Source organism: Miniopterus schreibersii, assembly GCF_964146895.1.
Source record: "Miniopterus schreibersii genome assembly, chromosome: 2".
Lineage (NCBI taxonomy): Eukaryota > Metazoa > Chordata > Mammalia > Chiroptera > Miniopteridae > Miniopterus > Miniopterus schreibersii.
In genome coordinates, this window is record NC_138102.1 from 145,719,761 (window position 1) to 145,738,857 (window position 19,097).

The 19,097-nt window shown below is 37.3% G+C and overlaps 1 protein-coding gene across 2 annotated transcripts in view; it reads right to left on the reverse strand.

Annotated features, from left to right (window-relative positions):
• Positions 1-3,772: 3,772 nt before the first annotated feature.
• ARID2 (AT-rich interaction domain 2) overlaps positions 3,773-19,097 on the reverse strand; it is a 156,801-nt gene continuing 141,476 nt past the window's right edge. For both annotated transcript variants that reach the window (XM_081127109.1, XM_081127108.1), the window contains exon 21: positions 3,773-5,366. In XM_081127109.1, coding sequence (XP_080983235.1) covers positions 5,222-5,366 — 145 coding nt within the window. In that variant the 3' untranslated portion in view covers positions 3,773-5,221. The remainder of the gene's footprint in view (positions 5,367-19,097) is intronic.

The window sequence follows — 19,097 nt, forward strand, 5'->3', positions numbered from 1 at the left end:
ATAATTAGGCTCCATGTGTGTTGGTGAAACAGCTCCACTTACTTGCCATATGACCTTAGTCAAGGTACTTATGTTCTAAACTCTTTATCCCATTTATAAAACCTTACTTTTTTCATTATTTTTATTGTTGAAAGTATTACAGATGTCCCCTTTTTCACCTCCATTGATCCCCTCTACCCAGCATCCCCCAACCCAGGTCTTCTCCACACTATTGTCTGTGTCCATAGGTCATGTATATGCGTCTAAGTTCTTGACTATCGCCTCCCCCACTCCCCATCCCCATCTTCCCTCAGATTTGTCCGACTGTTCCGTGGTTCTGTGTCTCTGGATCTATTTTGTTCATCAGTTTATTTTGTTCATTAGGTTCCACATATGAGATCATGTGGTACTTGCCTTTCTCTGCCTGGCTTATTTCACTCAGCATAATGCTCTCTAGTCCCATCCATGCTGTCCCAAAGGGTACGAGATTCTTCTTCTTTACAGCTGCGTAGTATTCCATGGTGTGAATGTCCCACAGCTTTTTTATCCACTCATCTATTGATGGGCACTTGGGCTGCTTCCAGATCTTAAAACATTAACTATTACATTGGGTTGTGAAGACATGTATCACAGCGACTGAGAGAGGAAAGTGCTTAGTGACAGCATACTTAAAGCTTGGAAACAACTTAAATGTCCATCAATAAGGGTCTAGTTAAATAAATCATGGTACACCCATAAAATGGAGCTCTTTTCATACCAATATGGGAAGATCTTAAGATCTTCAGTTTTTTAAAAAAGTGCAGCAGTGTTTATGGCATGAAATATTTTGTGTAGAACCAAGAAAATATCCCTATTTGCTTGTATGTAATCAATACCAGAGATGTACTTCAGAAACATGAGCAATGGTTATTTGGCAAGTGCGGGTGGGATCCAACAGATGGGAGAGGGCTGGGAGGAGGACTTTTCATTCAATACCTCTTGAACTTTTTGATTCTTGAATTGCATGGTTGTATTACCTATTCACAAAAGTTAAAAAGTCAGTTATCACCCAGCTGGAGTGGCTCAGCGGTTGAGCATCGACCTAGGATCCAAATTGGGGTTTGATTCCCGGTCAGGGCACATGCCTGGGTTGCTGGCTATCCCCAATAGGGGGTGCGCAGGAGGCAGCGATCAGTGACTCTCATCATTGATGTTTCTCTCTCCCTTCCTCTGAAGTCAATAAAGATATATTTATATATAATATACATATATATATATTATATATAATATATATATATATTAAATTCAGTTATCTTTTCAATACATACATGTACCCAATGTGGACTTCAGACTGAAATCCACAGGAACCAGGACTTACTGGAAGCTTCCTCTCTCAATATTTACATGTAGAGCAGGGCCTTGAGTAACGTCGTTTTGTTCAAAGTTTTGCTATGAGGATGAGATACTGTAGGAACTTAACTCGTTTTATTAGCCTGGGGTCAACTTGGTTTCGTTACATGTCATTTCACCAGTTCCAAGAATCTGACAACGGTGAGGACCTACTGTCGTCTTATCAGAGGAAAGGAACCTGCTCGCCTACGTTTGTGACAATGTGCCTCGGCCTCTCTTCTTAGCTTAATGTCCTTATTGATTTCAGAGAGGGGAAGGGAGAGGGAGAGGGAGAGGGAGAGGGAGAGGGAGAGGGAGAGAGAGAAACATCAATGATGAGAGAGTCATTGATCGGCTGCCTCCTGCACGCCCCCCACTGGGGATCGAGCGCACAACCCGGGCATGCGCCCTGACTGGGAATCAAACCTCGATCTCCTGGATCCTACGTCGATGCTCAACCGCTGAGCCACGCCAGCTGGGCCCTTCTTATTTCTACACAGTGCAGTCCTGGAACTCATTTTTACCGATAGAAGCATTTGCTCCTTAATGAAATGAGGATACACGATGCAACTGGAGTCACAAACATCTGGAAAAAATTAACAATGGCTATCTATAATTGAACTAGAAAGTAGCACTGTCTTCATTTGTTTTGCTGCCTTAGGAGAAAGTAGTTAAAATCCTGAGTATCCCAGTGACTGTTCATGTACTCTAAAGAGAGTTAAAAAGTAACACGAGTGATTGATAAGCTAAATTGTCCCTTGGATAGATAGTGCATTATTTTTTTATTTTTTTTTTAACTTATTACTATTTGATCAAAATGACCCCCAGCGTCAAGTGCCAGGTGCCCACATGGTTGATCCCGTCGCTGTGCTCCTATTGCTTCGCCGCTTGTTCAGTGATAATAGTCTCACCGCGCTTTCTTTGGTGTTTAATAACTTCAATCGCAGTGATCAAGATCAAGACAGAAGTCACTTGTCCAAAACATTCTCATTTTAAAAATCATTTTTATTGTCATTTTATGGTTAAAAAAACATACATGGCATGACTATAAAGTAATGAGACAAGTTTTCATGTGTGGCCTGAACTATCGAGTCTCATTAGTATATAGTCACATCCTGTCTCGAGCTTGGAAGAAAAATATGCCTTGGCTATATGATTATCAGTTTTGTTACTTAAAATTTATTGAGTGCCAACAGAGCACTAGGCACATATATAACACAGAATTGTACAGTCTCTATGTTGTAGACTCTATTATTTACATAGATTTCTTAAAGACAACATTAAAGCATGTATTTACAGAACTTTAGACAAAAATAACAATACTGGAAATCAGCAAGTTTCTGTCTAGCGAGGAGCACCTTTTCATGAATGAGGGTTATGCAGAACCTGTGCGTGAGCACTTTAACTCCATTACCCAGCAAGTCCATGTTATTTCATTATATAGTTCTATAAAGCTATAAGAAGAAAAACCTAAGTGGGAAGCCATAATTGGTTTCGTTAGGTCAAATACATATTTAGAAAATTCTCTGCTGAGAGCAACGCTTCAAGGAGACTACAGACGTATTTACATATCGTAGCACAAAAGCCGGAGCTGTGGCATGCAATTCCAACGGGGTGGAAGAACAGTGAATACGGAAATCTCTTTTTAAACAGGAAGCTTCTTCTCTTTTCTATTAATTTGATTACCAGAGCAGTCTCTTCCTTTGCAAAGAAACATGTACCTTTAAGACAAACATTGATGTTACACAAAATTATTGTTACACAAAATTATGTTAGAAAAATTCAAGAGATTTTTAGGTAAATAGAATGAACAGAAAATCCTCCAACTGACGCCAGCCATTGGGAGCCTTGTAAGTTCTGGGAATTTGGAGTCACTGTGGCGTGGTGTTAACCACAGTGTCACCGGTGTGACTGTCGGCAGCCCTAATTTTGGGAGGTGGGCCAAGAATAAACCCTACAACCCTTGGAAATAATTGTGACTCATGTTGGACAAGAAGTTCCTTAAGTACTCACTAATATATGGCAGAGTGCTGTGCCAGGGAGCCCCCTTCAGGGAGGAGATTTTCCTTTGCTACTAGTTGAATCAAAATAGTAAAAACAAATTTATATCCAAACTAAGGCCCTTTTAACTAAGAAGCTGCTCCCAAATTCAAGTTGAATATTTGGATGCACTGTGATTCTGAATGAACTGTCAAAGAAAGAGAGTCAAACAATAATCTGTGTTTGCCTTGTAGTCTAACAAATGGGAAACAAATACTCTCAATCTCCTGCTTATCTCCTGCAGTCAGTCACGTAAAGGACCCCTTTCAGCTGTTCTTTGTTCAATGTGTTATCAGTCAACATACATCAAATAGGTGACTGGCCCTTGCCTTCAGCTGCGTTTTAAGGAGCGTCTTAACCATACTCAGAAATGAAGGACTCGAGACAATGTTCAGTCTTTTATTTAAAAACTATAAACAGTCACCAAGGTAAATAAAGCGATCCTGTAACACAGCTGTTCCGCCTCTAGTTTACTGCACAGCCTAAGGACACAGCAGAAATGGAGGCTGGGAGGCCTTCCACACGTTTGGATGCTAATAGAACAGGCAATAGGCAGTTATAAATGGATACATGTCACACTGAGGGGAAAAGACAAGTTCAGGAAGTGAGCAGTTTCTGAGCAGGAATGTGGTACAGTATTAAGAATGGAAGAATAATACAATAAAATTCCACACTATATTAAGATAGAAAAAGTAGTGAAGAAAATATCATACCTGCACATAATGCATATATAACACAGGAGAAAACCTGTATAAAATTCCATGTATTTAAACCAATTTACAAATACAAAAAATTCTGTCCAAGCTCTGAGCTTGCACATGACAAACGTTTACAGTGGATACATGTTAGGGAAAACCAAAAAATACCTTCAAATAGTTTTTCTTCTACAAAAATGACATGAGATATATTATTCCATATTCTTTCAGCCAGCAAAATGAGTTCTACAAGGTGTATAATACAAAAAAAAAAAAAAAAAAGAAAAAAGAAAAAAAGAAAAAAAAAATCACAGTTCCACAACTGTTTTGACTTTACAGCATCAGTACCTTTGCAGAAGTATTTACACAAATTTAAAGAACATTCATCCACTGCGTAGAATATATCACAATTACTTACAATTGACAGGAAAGTCTAGAAAACTTTAGGACCTACCAATAATGCTTCTAGGACACCACAGAATGTATTTCCAGTGGCTGCAGTGGCATGAAAGGTGTTCATTCTATTCACAAATATTTACAAGATCTATTCAGACTGGTAAATTTTTATGATAATAAATAAGTGAAAATATATTGGCTCAAGTAAGAAAACCAAGCTACTGATTTCTAAACAAAACACACAATCCATAGCTAGATATTGGTGGCCCCCTCGGAGATCAGGGGTATAGGTGTGCTGAAACTTTTAATTATTCAAACCAGCTTAAACGGTTTTGTAAATATAAAAATGTGCTCCTTTTTGGATATAGATAAAAATATTTAATGCTTCTATTTCATCTGCTCATGTAGGTTTTACAATATTCCATGTATATTCCAATGTGGATGGTACTGAATTCTGATCATACCAGTTTCCATCAGGATTTATCAGATCTGAGAGGCATCCTGCAGATAAGCTGGTTGACAATCCCACAGCAGTTTTTTTTCCTTTTTCTTTTTAGATTTTTAAAAACAAAACAAAGGGATTCACTCAGATCAGAATACGAAGCTTCCTCTCAGCATCATGGGAGGAGATAAAATAATTCATTCTATGGTCTCTGCTCCATTAAGACTTGGTGCTTTCTTCAGTAACATCATGTGAAATGTGTCTGACTTTGAGTTCCCCACTACAGAAGTGGAATCGTTTTTCACTGCAGCATTTCCGAGTCTTTTTCTTGTTCTTTACTCTGAACTGTGAAGTTAAGTTCATAAAGGCATTTGGCAAGGGTGGAGGACGCTTCCATGTTGCTAATTGCTAGCACTGATAAGTTGTTTTCATGTCTCTTTAACAACCTGGAAAAAACATAGAAGTTCATCAGCATCCAAGGTCCCAGGGACGATTCCTTATGGATTCTGCAAGTTTAAAAACTAAAATTTTAAGAGACAGTACATAGCTCCACAGTAAATGTTAGTATAGTAATGTTAGAAAAGGGATCTGGGAAACAATTAGTTCAACCTGTTCAACTTACAGATGAGTAAACTGAGGCCAACCTAAGGCATTTCAAAGAGAAATGACTCTCCAGCTGCTTAAATAGTAGTGGCAGAATTAGGCAACATCTCAGATTGTTTGCCTTTTTTCCATGACACCTTTCTAACTACAGGAGACTGCCTAGAATAATTTTGTATTAATCTTCATTCATGCTTCTAGAAAATTCAGGTAGTGCCTCTAATATAGTGAGATTCATAGAATCAAAGAGAGGAATGGTGGTTGCCAGGGGCTGGGGGAGGTGGAAATAAGGAATTACTAAGCAATGGGTACAAAGTCTCAGTTAAGCAAGATGAAAAAGTTCCAGAGATCTGCTGTATACACTGTACCTCTCTAGTCAATAGTAATGTAGTGTACACTTGAAAATTTGTTAAAAGGATAGATCTCATGATAAGTGTGCTTGGCTCAATAAAAAAATAAAAAAATTCAGATCTTGTCAGGAAACAAAATGGTTGCTTTTAAGAAATGACTTGAATAAAAATTATGTCCAATGTATGATAACACTTCTTTCTCTTCATTAAGTGAAACCAGGCAACATTTAGCTTAACCATAATTTGAATGCCAAAATATTCCAAAAAGAAAATGGCCTTTTTAAAAAAATCTCTAAACTCAAAATGAGTTTTGAAGTAGCTATGTATATAAAGAAAATTGATTATAAGAGTGAGCATTGTCTAGCAAAGAAAAGAGATGCTTAGGGTTGAGGAGAAAAGTAGTAAATCAGCCAGAAATGGAAGGATGGATAGATACAGCTGACCCTTGAACAGCATGGGTTTGCACTTCGTGGTTCCACTTATATGCAGTTTTTCCCCCAATAAAAACTGTAAATGTATTTTTTCTTATTATTTTTTTCTCTAGCTTTATTATAGGAATACTGTATATAATACATATAACATACAAAACATGTTAATCGACTGTTTATTGTAAGGTTTCTGGTCAACAGTAGGCTATTAGTTATATTTGAGGAAGCCAAAAGTTTATATGCTCATTTTCAGCTGCACAGGGTGGGGTGGTAAGGGGGGTTGGAGGGAGTGGTCAACGTTCCTAACCCCCACATTGTTCAAGGGTGAACTGTATTACTAAAGTATCAATGGTAAAAGCTAGTTGATTGGTATATGAGTGTTCACTGCAAGATTATTCCAAGTTTGCCTAAAATTTTCACATTACATGTTAGAAAAAAAATCAAACAGCATGAGATTATCCAAGAAGCTCAGTGCCTTCATTAAAATAAATCTGTGGTAAAAGGAATTGAAAGTGAAAAGGAAAGGGATGAAGACTTCTAAATTCTGAATGAAAAACACTGTAAGGAAGCAGCAAATGGGAAAAGAGAGAGAAATTCATTTTTTACCATAGCAAAGCAAAGCAAAACAATTATAAAAAAATTTTGAGATTCATGACTAAGGAGTTGGGCATCTTTTTATATTTTTCTGGCTATTTGGGTATTTGCTTTTATGTAGTTTCCATATTTAGATACTTCACACACTCAAAAGAATGACTAAAATTAAATATTAAAATTACAATACCAAATATTGTTCAGTATATGGAGCAACTGAGACTCTTTCATACATTGTTGGAGAGTGTGTAAACTGATAAAACCTCTTTGGAAATGTCTGGCATTATGTACTAAAGTTCTAATATCCTATAAATCACCAATCTTTTGTAAAAGCTCAATAGAAATATGTACATATATAGGCAAAAAACATGTATAGAATATGCACAGCAGCATTCTTCTTAAAAGCCCCAAACTGGAAACAACCCAATTGGCCATCAAAAGTAGAATAAAAAAATAAATTTGAGTATATTTATACAACAGAATCCTATACTGCAATAATATGAACAAAGTACTGCTACATGCAATAACATGAATGAGTCTCACAAACAATGCTGAGTTAAAAAAAAAAGCTAGCAAGAAAATATATACTACATGATTCTACTTATATAAAGTTCAAAATCAGGCAAAATTAATCTGTGGTGTTATAGACTGGGAGTGGTCCCACAGAGCAGAATGGGGTAGACTGGCGGGGATCCCAAGGGACTGTGGTACTGATGATGTTCTATTTCTTAACTTGGAGGGCTGGTTATATGGGTGGTTCATTCTGTGATAACTCATTGGGCTTTACACTTCTGTTTTATATTTTTCTTTAGAAATAATTTACTTCAAAAGTTTATTAACAAAAAAACCTTTTAAATATGTTTTTATTGATTTCACAGAGAGGAAGGGAGAGAGAGAGAGAAATATCAATGATAAGAGTCACTGACTGGCAGCCTCCTGCACACCCCCCACTGGTGACTGAGTCCATAACCCTGGCATGTGCCCTGACCGGAATTGAACTGGTGACTGCTTGGCGCATGGGACAATGGCCAACCAACTGAGCCACACCAGCTGGGTTCTTTCTTTTATTTTTATGCCACATGTATAAAACTAGAAAGACTAAATTTAAATCACCAGGATGATTTTAAGGTACCAATTTCACTTTTGATATAAATTAATATATTTTATTTTGGAAGAATTAAAAAAAATAACCACTCACTAGATAAAAAATGAAATATGTCCGTTTTGCTGTATAAAATGATATTCTTCTAATTTCATATTTCAAAAGTTTCTGATATGTTTAACAAAGCATAAATGTGTTAACGCACCTAATACTGTGAAATAATTTGTAAGTAGCATTACTGAAAACAACTTAAGATACAAATCAGCAGTTTGAACACAAGTTTATCTTCTTTCCCTTCCAAAATAAATGCATAAATTTATTTTCTGGAGAAACTAAACCAGAAAGGCTTAGGACTTACAGGGACAGATGTAGTGAAGGTTAGGGGGTGAGAGATCAATTGGATAAAAAATGGGTCTGGGTGACAGTGAACACACTTGGACACAGGATATCCTCCTGGCACCCCTTCCCCCATTCTGTTTCCAGAATGCAGGACCTCACATTGACTCTTCTCCAAACTGCCCACCTCCAAAAGCAAGAATATCAGAGATTCTTCTCAGGAGAAACAATCTCTCTACAGAAAGTGACATTCAGGTGGAGGAAGTGGGCTTCTAATAAATTGGTTCATCAGGCATCACCCTAAAATAGCAATCACCAGTAAGTGGAGGTCAAACATCCAGAGGGTCCAACTAGCTTTAAAGTATTTTATTCTTATAATATAAAATGAAGCCCAAAATCCATAGACATTCAAAGAATTTCAAGGAAATGGCAACTATAGTGGAGAAGAAACAAAAATATTAGGAATTAATATCCTTAAGAGAGAGAGAAGGTACTCTCTTCAACATATGAACAGAATGCTACAGAAGAGCAACAACTTGCAATTCAGAAAGAGCTCTTAGAAATTAAAGCAGGAGAGCTAAAGTAAAAATCAATAGCTTTGATGATAAAGTCAAGAAAATTTCCAGAAAATAGATTAAACACAAAAATTAAAGCTGAAAGAGAAAAGAAAATTAGAGAATCAATCTATAAGGGTATAGCATCCACAAAACAAGTTTAAGAAATGGGGAATAGAGATAATAGGTGGCAGGGTACTCTAAAAATAAACATTCAGGAAAATTTCCCATTACTAAAGGACTTAAGTTTCCTGATTAAAAGGATCCACTAAAATGAAACACCCATTTCAATGGCAACAACAAAACACTGACACCAAGACAAACACCATCATCCTGAAATTTCAGAATATCAGAAATTAAAAAAAAAAAAAAAAAAATGATCCGTCGAGTTTCCAGAGGGGGTAAAAATTGATCACAAAGAAATGAGAATCAGTATCACTGGACTCAACCACAATGCTGCATGCTAGAAAACATAAGAGCAATGCCCTCAGATTTTTAAAGAAAAATCATTTTTCTACCTAAAATTCCATACCTAGTCAAACTATCAAGAGTAAGGGTAGCCCTGGCTGGTTTGGCTTGGTGGTTAGAGCGTAGGCCTGCAGACTAAAGGGTCTCAAGTTCTATTCCGGTCAAGAGCACATACCTCAGTTGCAGGCTTGAATCCCGGCCCTGGTTGGGGCGAGTATGGGAAGCAACCAATCCATGTGTCTCTCTCATTGATGTCTCTCTTTCTCTCCCTCCCTCCGTCCGTCCCTCCCTCCCTCCCTCTCCCTGTCTCTGAAAATGCAATGGGAAAAATATCCTCAGGTGAGGATTTAAAAAAAAGAGTAAGGGTAAACTAAAACATTTTCAGACATGTAGGATCTTAAAATCATTGCAGGATGTGCTTTAATATGAAGAAGTAAGTCAAGTGTAAATCAAGTAAAGGATTTATATTAAATTCTTTAATATAAAGGAAGTAAGTGGAATTCAAGGAAAAGGGATTCAACAGTGAAGTAATTCCCAAGAAGAGATGTGTACTAGGCCCACAAAGCAAGCTGTCTGGACTGTAAAGGGCAAAAAAAAAAAAAAAAAAAAGAAAAAAAAGAAAAATAGAGGTTTAATAACTATGAGAGTATTTGGAGAGATACTGATTAAAATATATGGAAAAATCAGCCGTAGGCCCATAAAAAGCTAAACAAAAAGGCAATCATTAACCCCCAAAAAACAGAGAAAAAGAAAAATGTAATACTAGTGGTACTTGGCTCAGCATCACATAATCGGACAACATCTGATTTAAGATTTAATAAAAAAACTGTGATGTAACATAATAAGGAAAGGAAAGGCAGGAGACAAGTTTCAAAAGTATTCAATTAGTTAGAAAGAGAGCCAACAGGTAATGTGCAAAACTGGTAAATTAAGAAATAGTTACGTAAGTACTATTATTTTGAAATATGCAGGCAAATACCAGAAGATTAGCTCAAATTGTTGAAAATCCCCTTTGGAAGTGGTAGGAGGAGTAGAATAGGGGAATATTATATTTTGATATAAGCTCTTCAGTATCATTTAATTTTTAAAAATTTATTGTTATAACAGCTTTGTTAAGATATAATTCATAGAGTATACAATTCACCCATATAGGTGTACAATTCAGTGGTGTTTAGTACATTCACGGAATTGTGCAACCACCATCACAATCAATTTTTGATATTTTCATCACTCCAAAAAGAAACCCCACACCCATTAGAAATCCTCCCCATTCTTCCCCAAATCCCTCCTTTGTTGTTATTTTTAGTTTTAAATTGTTGTAATATATACACAATACAAAACTTACTATTTTAACCATTTTTAAGTATATAGTTCAGTGGCAATATGCATATTCACACTGCTGTGCAACCATCACCACTGTAAATCTCCAGAGCTTTTCACCCTCTCATAACCAAACTCTGTCCCGTTAGACACTATCTCCCTATCTGCTCCCTTCCCCCTACGCCCTTGGTAACCACTGTTCTACTTTCTATTTCTATGTATTTGATTCTTCTAGTGGAATCATATAGTATTTGTCCTTTTGTGTCTGGCTTATTTCACTTAGCGTGTCTACAGGGTTTATCCAAGTTGCAGCATATGTCAGAATTTCATTCCTTTAAAAAATACTTTATAATCAAGGGTAATTTATTGTTAATTGGAAGTCATTTTTTTACATAGGAAACCAGTCTAAAACTTGCTCCTCTAACCAATAATTTTTAAGAAAGTGTTGAAGGGAAACACAACAGGCCCAAATGGAGTCAGCTGTACTAAACTCCAGGTCACCAAAGTGAGACTTGGTACCTAACTTAGAATTTCAGCCTCTCCCAAGGAACAAATCTTAAACCAGTCAATATGGAATTACCTGGTCAGCACTAGTAAGGTCATCTGACTGCTAGACCGCTGTCATACCCTAAGAAAAGTGACTGCCACAATTTGCTCTTTCCTAGTAGAACTTCTTCATCCCACCTCCTTTTGTCTGTAAATTCTCTCCTTTTCTATAGCTCCTTGGAGCTCCCTCGCATCTGCCAGATGGGATGGTCTCTATTCAGGAATCATTGAATAAAGATTATTTACTCAGGTGAACTGTTTTTTAAAAAATGATTAAAACCTTTTTGCAAACCTTAGAAAATAAATTTTTATAATTATATTCATAGGTAAAATGGTCATGAGTTTATACATCTACTCTTTCCACAGCTTGAGAGTACTTTTCTTTTCAAATTTTATTTTTCATTACAGTTAACATTCAATATTATTTTATATTAGTTTCAGGTGTACAGCATAGTAGTTAGACAACTGAATAATTTACAAAGTGATTCCCCCCTATAATCCAAGTACCCACCTGGCACCATACATCATTATCACAATATTATTGACTATATTCCCTATGCTGTACTTTACATCCCCATGATGACTTTGTAACTACCAAGTTGTACTTCTTAATCCCTTTACTTTTTCCACCCAGTGTCCCCAACCACCCTACCACCTGGCAACCAACAGTTTGTTCTCTGCATCTATGAGTGTTTCTGTTTTGTTTGTTCATTTAGTTTGTTCTTTAGATTCCACATATAAGTGGAATCATATATTTGTCTTGCTGTCTGACTTATTTCACTTAGCATAATACCCTCTAGGAGGTTATTTCTTTTTTTAATCGTCACCGGAGGGCATGCTTAGAGAAAGGAAGAGGGAGAGGGAGAAGGAGAGAGAAAAACATTGATGTGAGAAATAAGCGTATGTGCCCCATCTGGGGATTGAACCGGCAACCCAGGCATGTGCCCTGACAAGGAATTGAACCTGCAACCTTTGGGTATATAGGAAGATGCTCATCAACGAAGCCACTCTGGCCAGGCTTGGAGGTTATTTTTGAAATGAGTAGTCATAGTTTATGTTCCAGGGGTTTTGGCTCAATCTAATCAGTGTATTAAGAGTTTCCAGGTCCAACCCTAATTTACTTAAACTCTGACTGCATTTTCAAAAATAATTTTTTCACTTTTCAATTATAGTTGATAGACAATATTATATTAGTTTCGGGTGTACAACCTAGTGATTATATATTTATATAATTTATGAAGTGATCACCCTGATAAAACTAGTACCCACCTGATACCACCCATAGTTATTACAGTATTGACTATATTCCCTATGCTGTACTTTACATCCCCATGACTATTCTTCAACTACCAACTTATACTTAATCCCTTCACTTTTTTTCACCCATCCCCTCTCACCCCTTCCTCTTTGGCAATCATCAAAATGTTTTCTATGAGTCTGTTTCTGTTCTGCTTGTTGATTTATTTTGTTCTTTAGATTCCACATATAAGTGAAATCATCTGGCATTTGTCTTTGACTTATTTCACTCGGTATAATACCCTCTAGTTTCATCCATGTTGTTACAGATGGAAAGATTTTGTTTTTATGGCCAACTCATCTTCCACTGTGCATATGCATCACTTTTTTATCGGTTCATCTATCTGATGGGCACTTAAGTTGGTTCCATAATTTGACTATTGTAAATAATGCTGCAGTGAACATATGGATGCATATGTCTTTTCGATTTAGTGTTTTGGGTTTCTTATAATGAACAAAAGTAGAAATGCTGGGTCCTTGTCTCTTGTCATAGGCTTTTGTTTTAAAGTCTATTTTACCTGTTACAAGTTTTTCTACCCCATTTTTTGTTATTTCCATTTTCATGAAATAACTTTTTCTCCTCTCTTCACTTTCAGTCTGTCTTTCCTTCTGAAGTGAGTCTCATGTAGACAGCATAATTAATGGTCATGTTTTCTTACCCAGTCAGTCACTCTATGTCTTTTGGGCATTCAATTCATTTGCACTTGAAGTGATTGTTGATAGATATGGGAGCTCCCATGTAGGTAACTGGCTGCTTTTCTCTTGCTGCTTTTAAGATTCTCTCATCTTTATCCTTTGGCATTTTAATTGTGATGTGTCTCGGTGTGGGCCTCTTTGGGTTCATTTTGTTTGGGACTCTGCACTTCCCGGACTTTTATGTCTAGTTTCTTCACAAAGTTAGGAAAATTTTCACTCATTATTTCTTCAAATAGGTTCTCAATCTCATACTCCCTCTCTTCTCTTTCTGGTACACCTATGATGTTAGGCTTGAGGTTGTCCCAGAGGTCCTTAAACTGTCCTCATATTTTTGGATTCTTTTTTTTTTTTAAATATATCTTTATTCATTTCAGAGAGGAAAGGAGAGGGAGAGAGAGAGAGAGATAGAAACATCAATGATGAGAGAGTCATTGATCGAGCCCGCAACCCGGGCATGTGCCCTGACCGGGAATCGAACCCTGATCGCCTGGATCCCAGGTCGATGCTCAACCGCTGAGCCACGCCCGGCCGGGCTGGATTCTTTTTTCTACTCCAACTGGATGTTTCTACTACCCTGCCTTCTAAATTGCTTTGATCCTCTACTTCACCTAATCTGTGGATTCCTTCTTGTTTATTCATTTCAGTCATTGTATTCTTCATTTCTGACTGGTCTTTTAATATGGTTTCTAAGTTGTTTTTTACGGTGTTGAAATTCTCATTAAGTTCCTTGAGCATCCTTATAACCATTGTTTTGAACTTGTAACTGGTAGTTTGCTTGCCTCCATTTCATTTAGTTTATTTTATGAAGATTTCTCCTGTTCATTTGGAACGTTTGTCTTTTCATTTTGGTTGCCTCTCTGTGTTTGTTTCTATGTATTAGGAAGATGTGCTATGTCTCCCAAACTTCCTAAGGTGGCTTTATGTAGTAGATGTCTTGTAGGGCCCAGTGGCACAGATTCCTTGGTCACCAGAGCGTGGTGTTTCAGGTTCCCCCACCCGCTAAAATGTGGACCATGTGCAACCTCCCATTGTAGTTTTGAGTCTTGATTGCTATTGGCACATCAGTGGGAGGGTTTAAATCCCAGACAAATCAGCTATGAGGACTGGCTGCAACTATAGCAGAGGAGATCCTGTATTGGGGCCAACCTATGGAGCAGGGCTCACTTCTGTAGGGCCTTGGTGCCTGCAGAGTCAACCCCTTGAGTGTGTCACTTGTGGAGGTGGTTGGGTGGTACTCCAGCATGGTCTGAAGCTGGCCACTGCATGTGCTGGCTAAGGGTCCTTCGGGAAAGTGCAGGCCAAGGTCAGCCACTGACTGTGCTCTGCCCAGGGCCTCCTGGCATGAGCTACAGAGCAATCTGCAGATGGCTGTGGGTGCCCAGGGGAGGCCAACCTGCAAACTGAGGCCGGATGCTGCTAGTGCTAGGCCTGGGCCACTTAGCAAGAGGTACGTGGCATGCTGAGGCCAGATGCTGCTTGTTTGGGGTTTTTGAACCTTTGAGAGAATTTAGAAATGTCCGCAGCATGAGTCAAGGCAGGCCATTTATATGGAAAAGACACTGGAAACAGCTTGGGTAGGCCTGCAAGATGGGTGACATGAGTCTCAGGGAAATCATCAGGGCAGGGCAAAAAGGTATTAGTCAGATTGGTGGAGACAGATTTGGATCCCAGAAAAGGAATAATGGGCACTTCCGTCTGGGAGAAAGCTGCTCTTCCAGTCCTCACACCAAAGTGAGATAATTCACTTCTTCCCCATATGTCCCTGGCACCTCTCAAGCTGCTGCCCCAGTGTTGGAGCTCAGCATGAGTCTGAGTAAGTCTGTGTGCCAGTGCCAGTCCTTTAAGAGGAACACTTGAGGTTCAAGCAGCCCTCTGTCTCACTCAGCTGCAATCTCTGCTAGTTTTCACAGCCAGAAGTTATGGGGACTTCTCTCTGGCACTGGAAGCCTGGACTGGGGAGCCTACTGTGGGGCTGGGACTCCTGGCTTCTCAGAAGAGACCTCCACAGCTGAGACATCCCTCACAACGCTTAACCACCACACATGGGTGAGGGACCAGCTCGTTCTGCATCTCCGTCCCTCCTACCAGTTCTTAAATTACTTCTTCTGTATATCCATAGTTACAGGACTTGTTGAGGGATGGTTCTCAATAATGGCTGTTCTGTACTTTACCTGTTATTTTGATGTGGTTGTGGGAGGAAGTATATTGCATTTACCTACTCCATCTTGATCAGAAGCTCTCATTCTTTTTAAAGGCTGAATAATATTCCATTTCAGTTATACATTCATCTACTGATGGACACTTGGGTTGCTTCCACATTCTGGCCATGCTGCTATGAACAGTGGTGCATAAATATCTGTTCAACTCCCTGCTTTCAGTTCTTCTGTGTATATAACCAGAAGTGGAATTGCACAGGTAATCCTACGTTTTAGAGGACTGCCATACCGTTTTCACAGTGGCTATACCTTTTTATATTTCCACCAGCAATATGCAAAGGTCCCAATTTTTCCACATCCATGCCAACACTTTTTGCTTTATGTTTTAATAATAGTCATCCTAATGGATATGAAGTGGTACTTCATTGTGGTTTTGATTTGCATTTCCCTAATGATTAGTAATCTAATCATATGCTTTCTTTTCATATGCTTAATGGTCATTTGTTTATCTTCTTTGGAGAAATATCTGTTCAAGTCATTCGCTCATTTTTAATTTGGCTGGCTTGTTGTTGAGTATTACGAGTTCTCTATATTTTCTGGATATTAACCCCATTATCAGATATGTGATTTGCAATTATTTTTGTCTATTCTATGAGTTGCCTTTTTATTTTGTCAATAGTGCTCTCTGATGTACAAGTTTCTAATTCTGATAAAGTTCAACTTTTCTTTTGTTGCCTGTGCCTTTTGTGTTATATCTAAGAAACGACTGCCAAATCCAATGTCATGAAGCTATGTAGTTTTAACTCTTACTGTTAGGTCTTTGATCCACTTTGAGTTAATTTTTGTATATGGTGTTTGGTAAAGGGTTAAACTTCATTCTTTTGTATGTGACTATCCAGTTTTCCCAACTTCATTTGTTGAAAAGACTGTCTTTCCCTTCTTAGATAGAGAATTGGCACCCTTATTGAAAATAATTTGACTATATATATGTGTCAGATCTTATGTCTGGCTTTCTGTTCTATTCTGGAGCTCGGTATGTCTTTTTCTCAGTACCACACTGTTTTGATTACTTTAACTTTGAGTAAATTTTGAAATCAGGATGTGTGAGTCCTCCAACTTTCTTTTTCAAGATAGTTTTGGCTATTCAGGGTCCCTTGAGATTCCATATAAATTTCAGAATGGATGTTTCTGTTTCTGAAAAAAAGTGCCATTGAGATTATGATAGGAGTTGCACTGAATCTATAGATTGCTTTGGTTAATACTGACATTTCAACTTTATTAAATCTTGCAATCCATGAACAAAGGGTATTTTCTCATTTATTTGTCTTCTTTAATTTCTTTCAGCAATGATTTACAGTTTTCAGTATATAAGCCTTCCATATCCTTGGTTAATATGATTTCTAAATATTTTGTTCTTTGGATTTATTGTAAATGGAATTGTTTTCTTAATTTCTTTTTTGGATTGTTCATTATTAGTGTATAGAAAAGTACCATTTGATTTTTAAATAAGACCCATGTATTATACTAATAAAAGATAAATATATCTAAAGGAGAAGAAATGTATTGCAATTCTCCAGTGCTCATGCTTAATCAGAATGGAGATAAACTGCATTTAAACATCTTACACTATTCAATTGTTCTGAATTTCAAATTTAAAAAATGCTGACAGTTTATATCGTTCAGTATGATGTACTGTAAGAATGAAGGTAAATATCCATGTATCTTCCTACTGAGCTGCATTTTTACTGCAAGTAGAATTTGCTTTTGTCTAAAAAAATCATATCCTGTAACTTATTCCACTAGAGATGAGAAGTATCAACAAAGAATTTTCTTTTTGCAGCTATCTGATTTCCTATACTCTCTTCACCACATATATGGGTTTTGCCAGATTTTCTAACAGTATTTTTACTAAAGCAAAACTCCCCATTGCTGGAGATGTTCAAAAGAGGTTCTATATGGGGATTTCAACTTGAACTGGAAGGGTGAATGGGAAGAATTTAATGGATTGTTTTTAATTCCTTTGCTTCTGCTATATTGAGATAATAGGAAATGAAGATACTAGAAGACATTTGGGAGGTTCAGAGTTAAATAAAATAACAAAATCGACATCACAAAAACAGTGAAATCAAAACTTTTGGCCCAATAATTATATTCAACCCAGCGAAAGTGTCTATGCTGTAAGCTTAAGAATGTGCAATGTGAATGTGAGCAAAAAGCCCTAAGAAAAAGTTATAAAATTACTTTTAGAATTCCAATGCCTATACAAGTTCCAGACAGACTCTACAAAAAATTAATTTGTGAGACTTCTTTCCTTCCATCTGTCTATCAATCAAATACTGAGTCACTATTACACCTCAAACATTTTTCTAGGCACTAAGGACACAAAAATCAAAAATAAATATTTAATCCCTACTTTCAAAGATCGCCCCATCTAAGGTGGTAACATGCAATGTGTGCAGTGGCAGAGAGTATCTACTGCACCCTAGGTGAGGAGTAGAATAGTAAGGAAGATGTCGGGAAAGGAAGAGGTCACCCCTGAGTTGAATCCTAAAAATGAATAGGAAGCAGACAGTATCTAAAATGTATTGGACATCATGCTAGGTGTTCAGACTATGAAGATTAATCAGAGAAAGTCAGAACATAGGCCAGTAGGGGAAGAAAATCATATAAAAACTGTTTTCAAAATAATATTAAATGTTATCGGACAGGCATGTTATAGAAATAGAGAACAAACTGGGTGGGGAAGGGGAACAACACATAGGAAAGGCGGCATACAGAAGCTAATGTGTGAATCGAATTATGAAGTGTTTGCAGATATTCAAAGGCAGGTAATACAGGGAGGGCGTTCTAGGCAAGGAGAATAGTATGAGCATTAGAACAAATGACAAAAGTGCAACATGAAAGTCTACTATGATTAGGAATCTGCATGTGGTTTAGTTTGGCTGAAATTGGAATGTAGGCTATTAAGCAAAAGGAAGGGTGGGGAGAGCAATACAGTGATATAGGAAGAAATCATATTATAAATGAAGCACGAAGATGTCGGTGCTGTCTCATGGTTACTAAACCTCCATATTTCTTTTTGTTTCTGAAAAGCTTTAGTTTTTTAAAAAATTTGAATATTAAGAATTTTTCTTACACACATATGAGAATACTTGATACACTAAATATAGTAACTTCTGTCAATGCAAATACTTTTTTGAAATTTAGTGCTAAGAGTTTGTGGATGGAAAGGGGCCATATGCTAACCTGACAAGCTCAGAGACCTAAAATAACCACAAAGGATGGTCTGAAATTAAAACTTTTTTAACTAAAAGCAGTTTATGATGGGTAGTCATGTCCTAGGCCAGTATTTTCCTTGAAAAAGGTCAATCTTTACCTTAACTGAGTCTGTCTATTGTCTTTTTGCATCTACAATAACATATCTTTGGAATGTCAAAGTAATTTCTTTTTTCTGGACCCCTCAAAGCACAGGTACCGCTCTTCAGAGACCACAAGTCCCCTCATTATTATTGAGTTAATTGTTGATTGTTAACTCTCCTACCTCTGTAAAAGAAGTATGTGTCCATCATTTTACTTTTTATCCAATCTGCTTTGCTTTCTCCTACATCCCTAATCTATCACCAGTGGATTTCATGCAACCCAGTTACACCTCCTCTTGATTGTAATGTATAAAAAATAAGGTGCAAAACTGCCGTTTTCTGGAGCTTTATCTCAATCCATTGAGATTTTGCTTC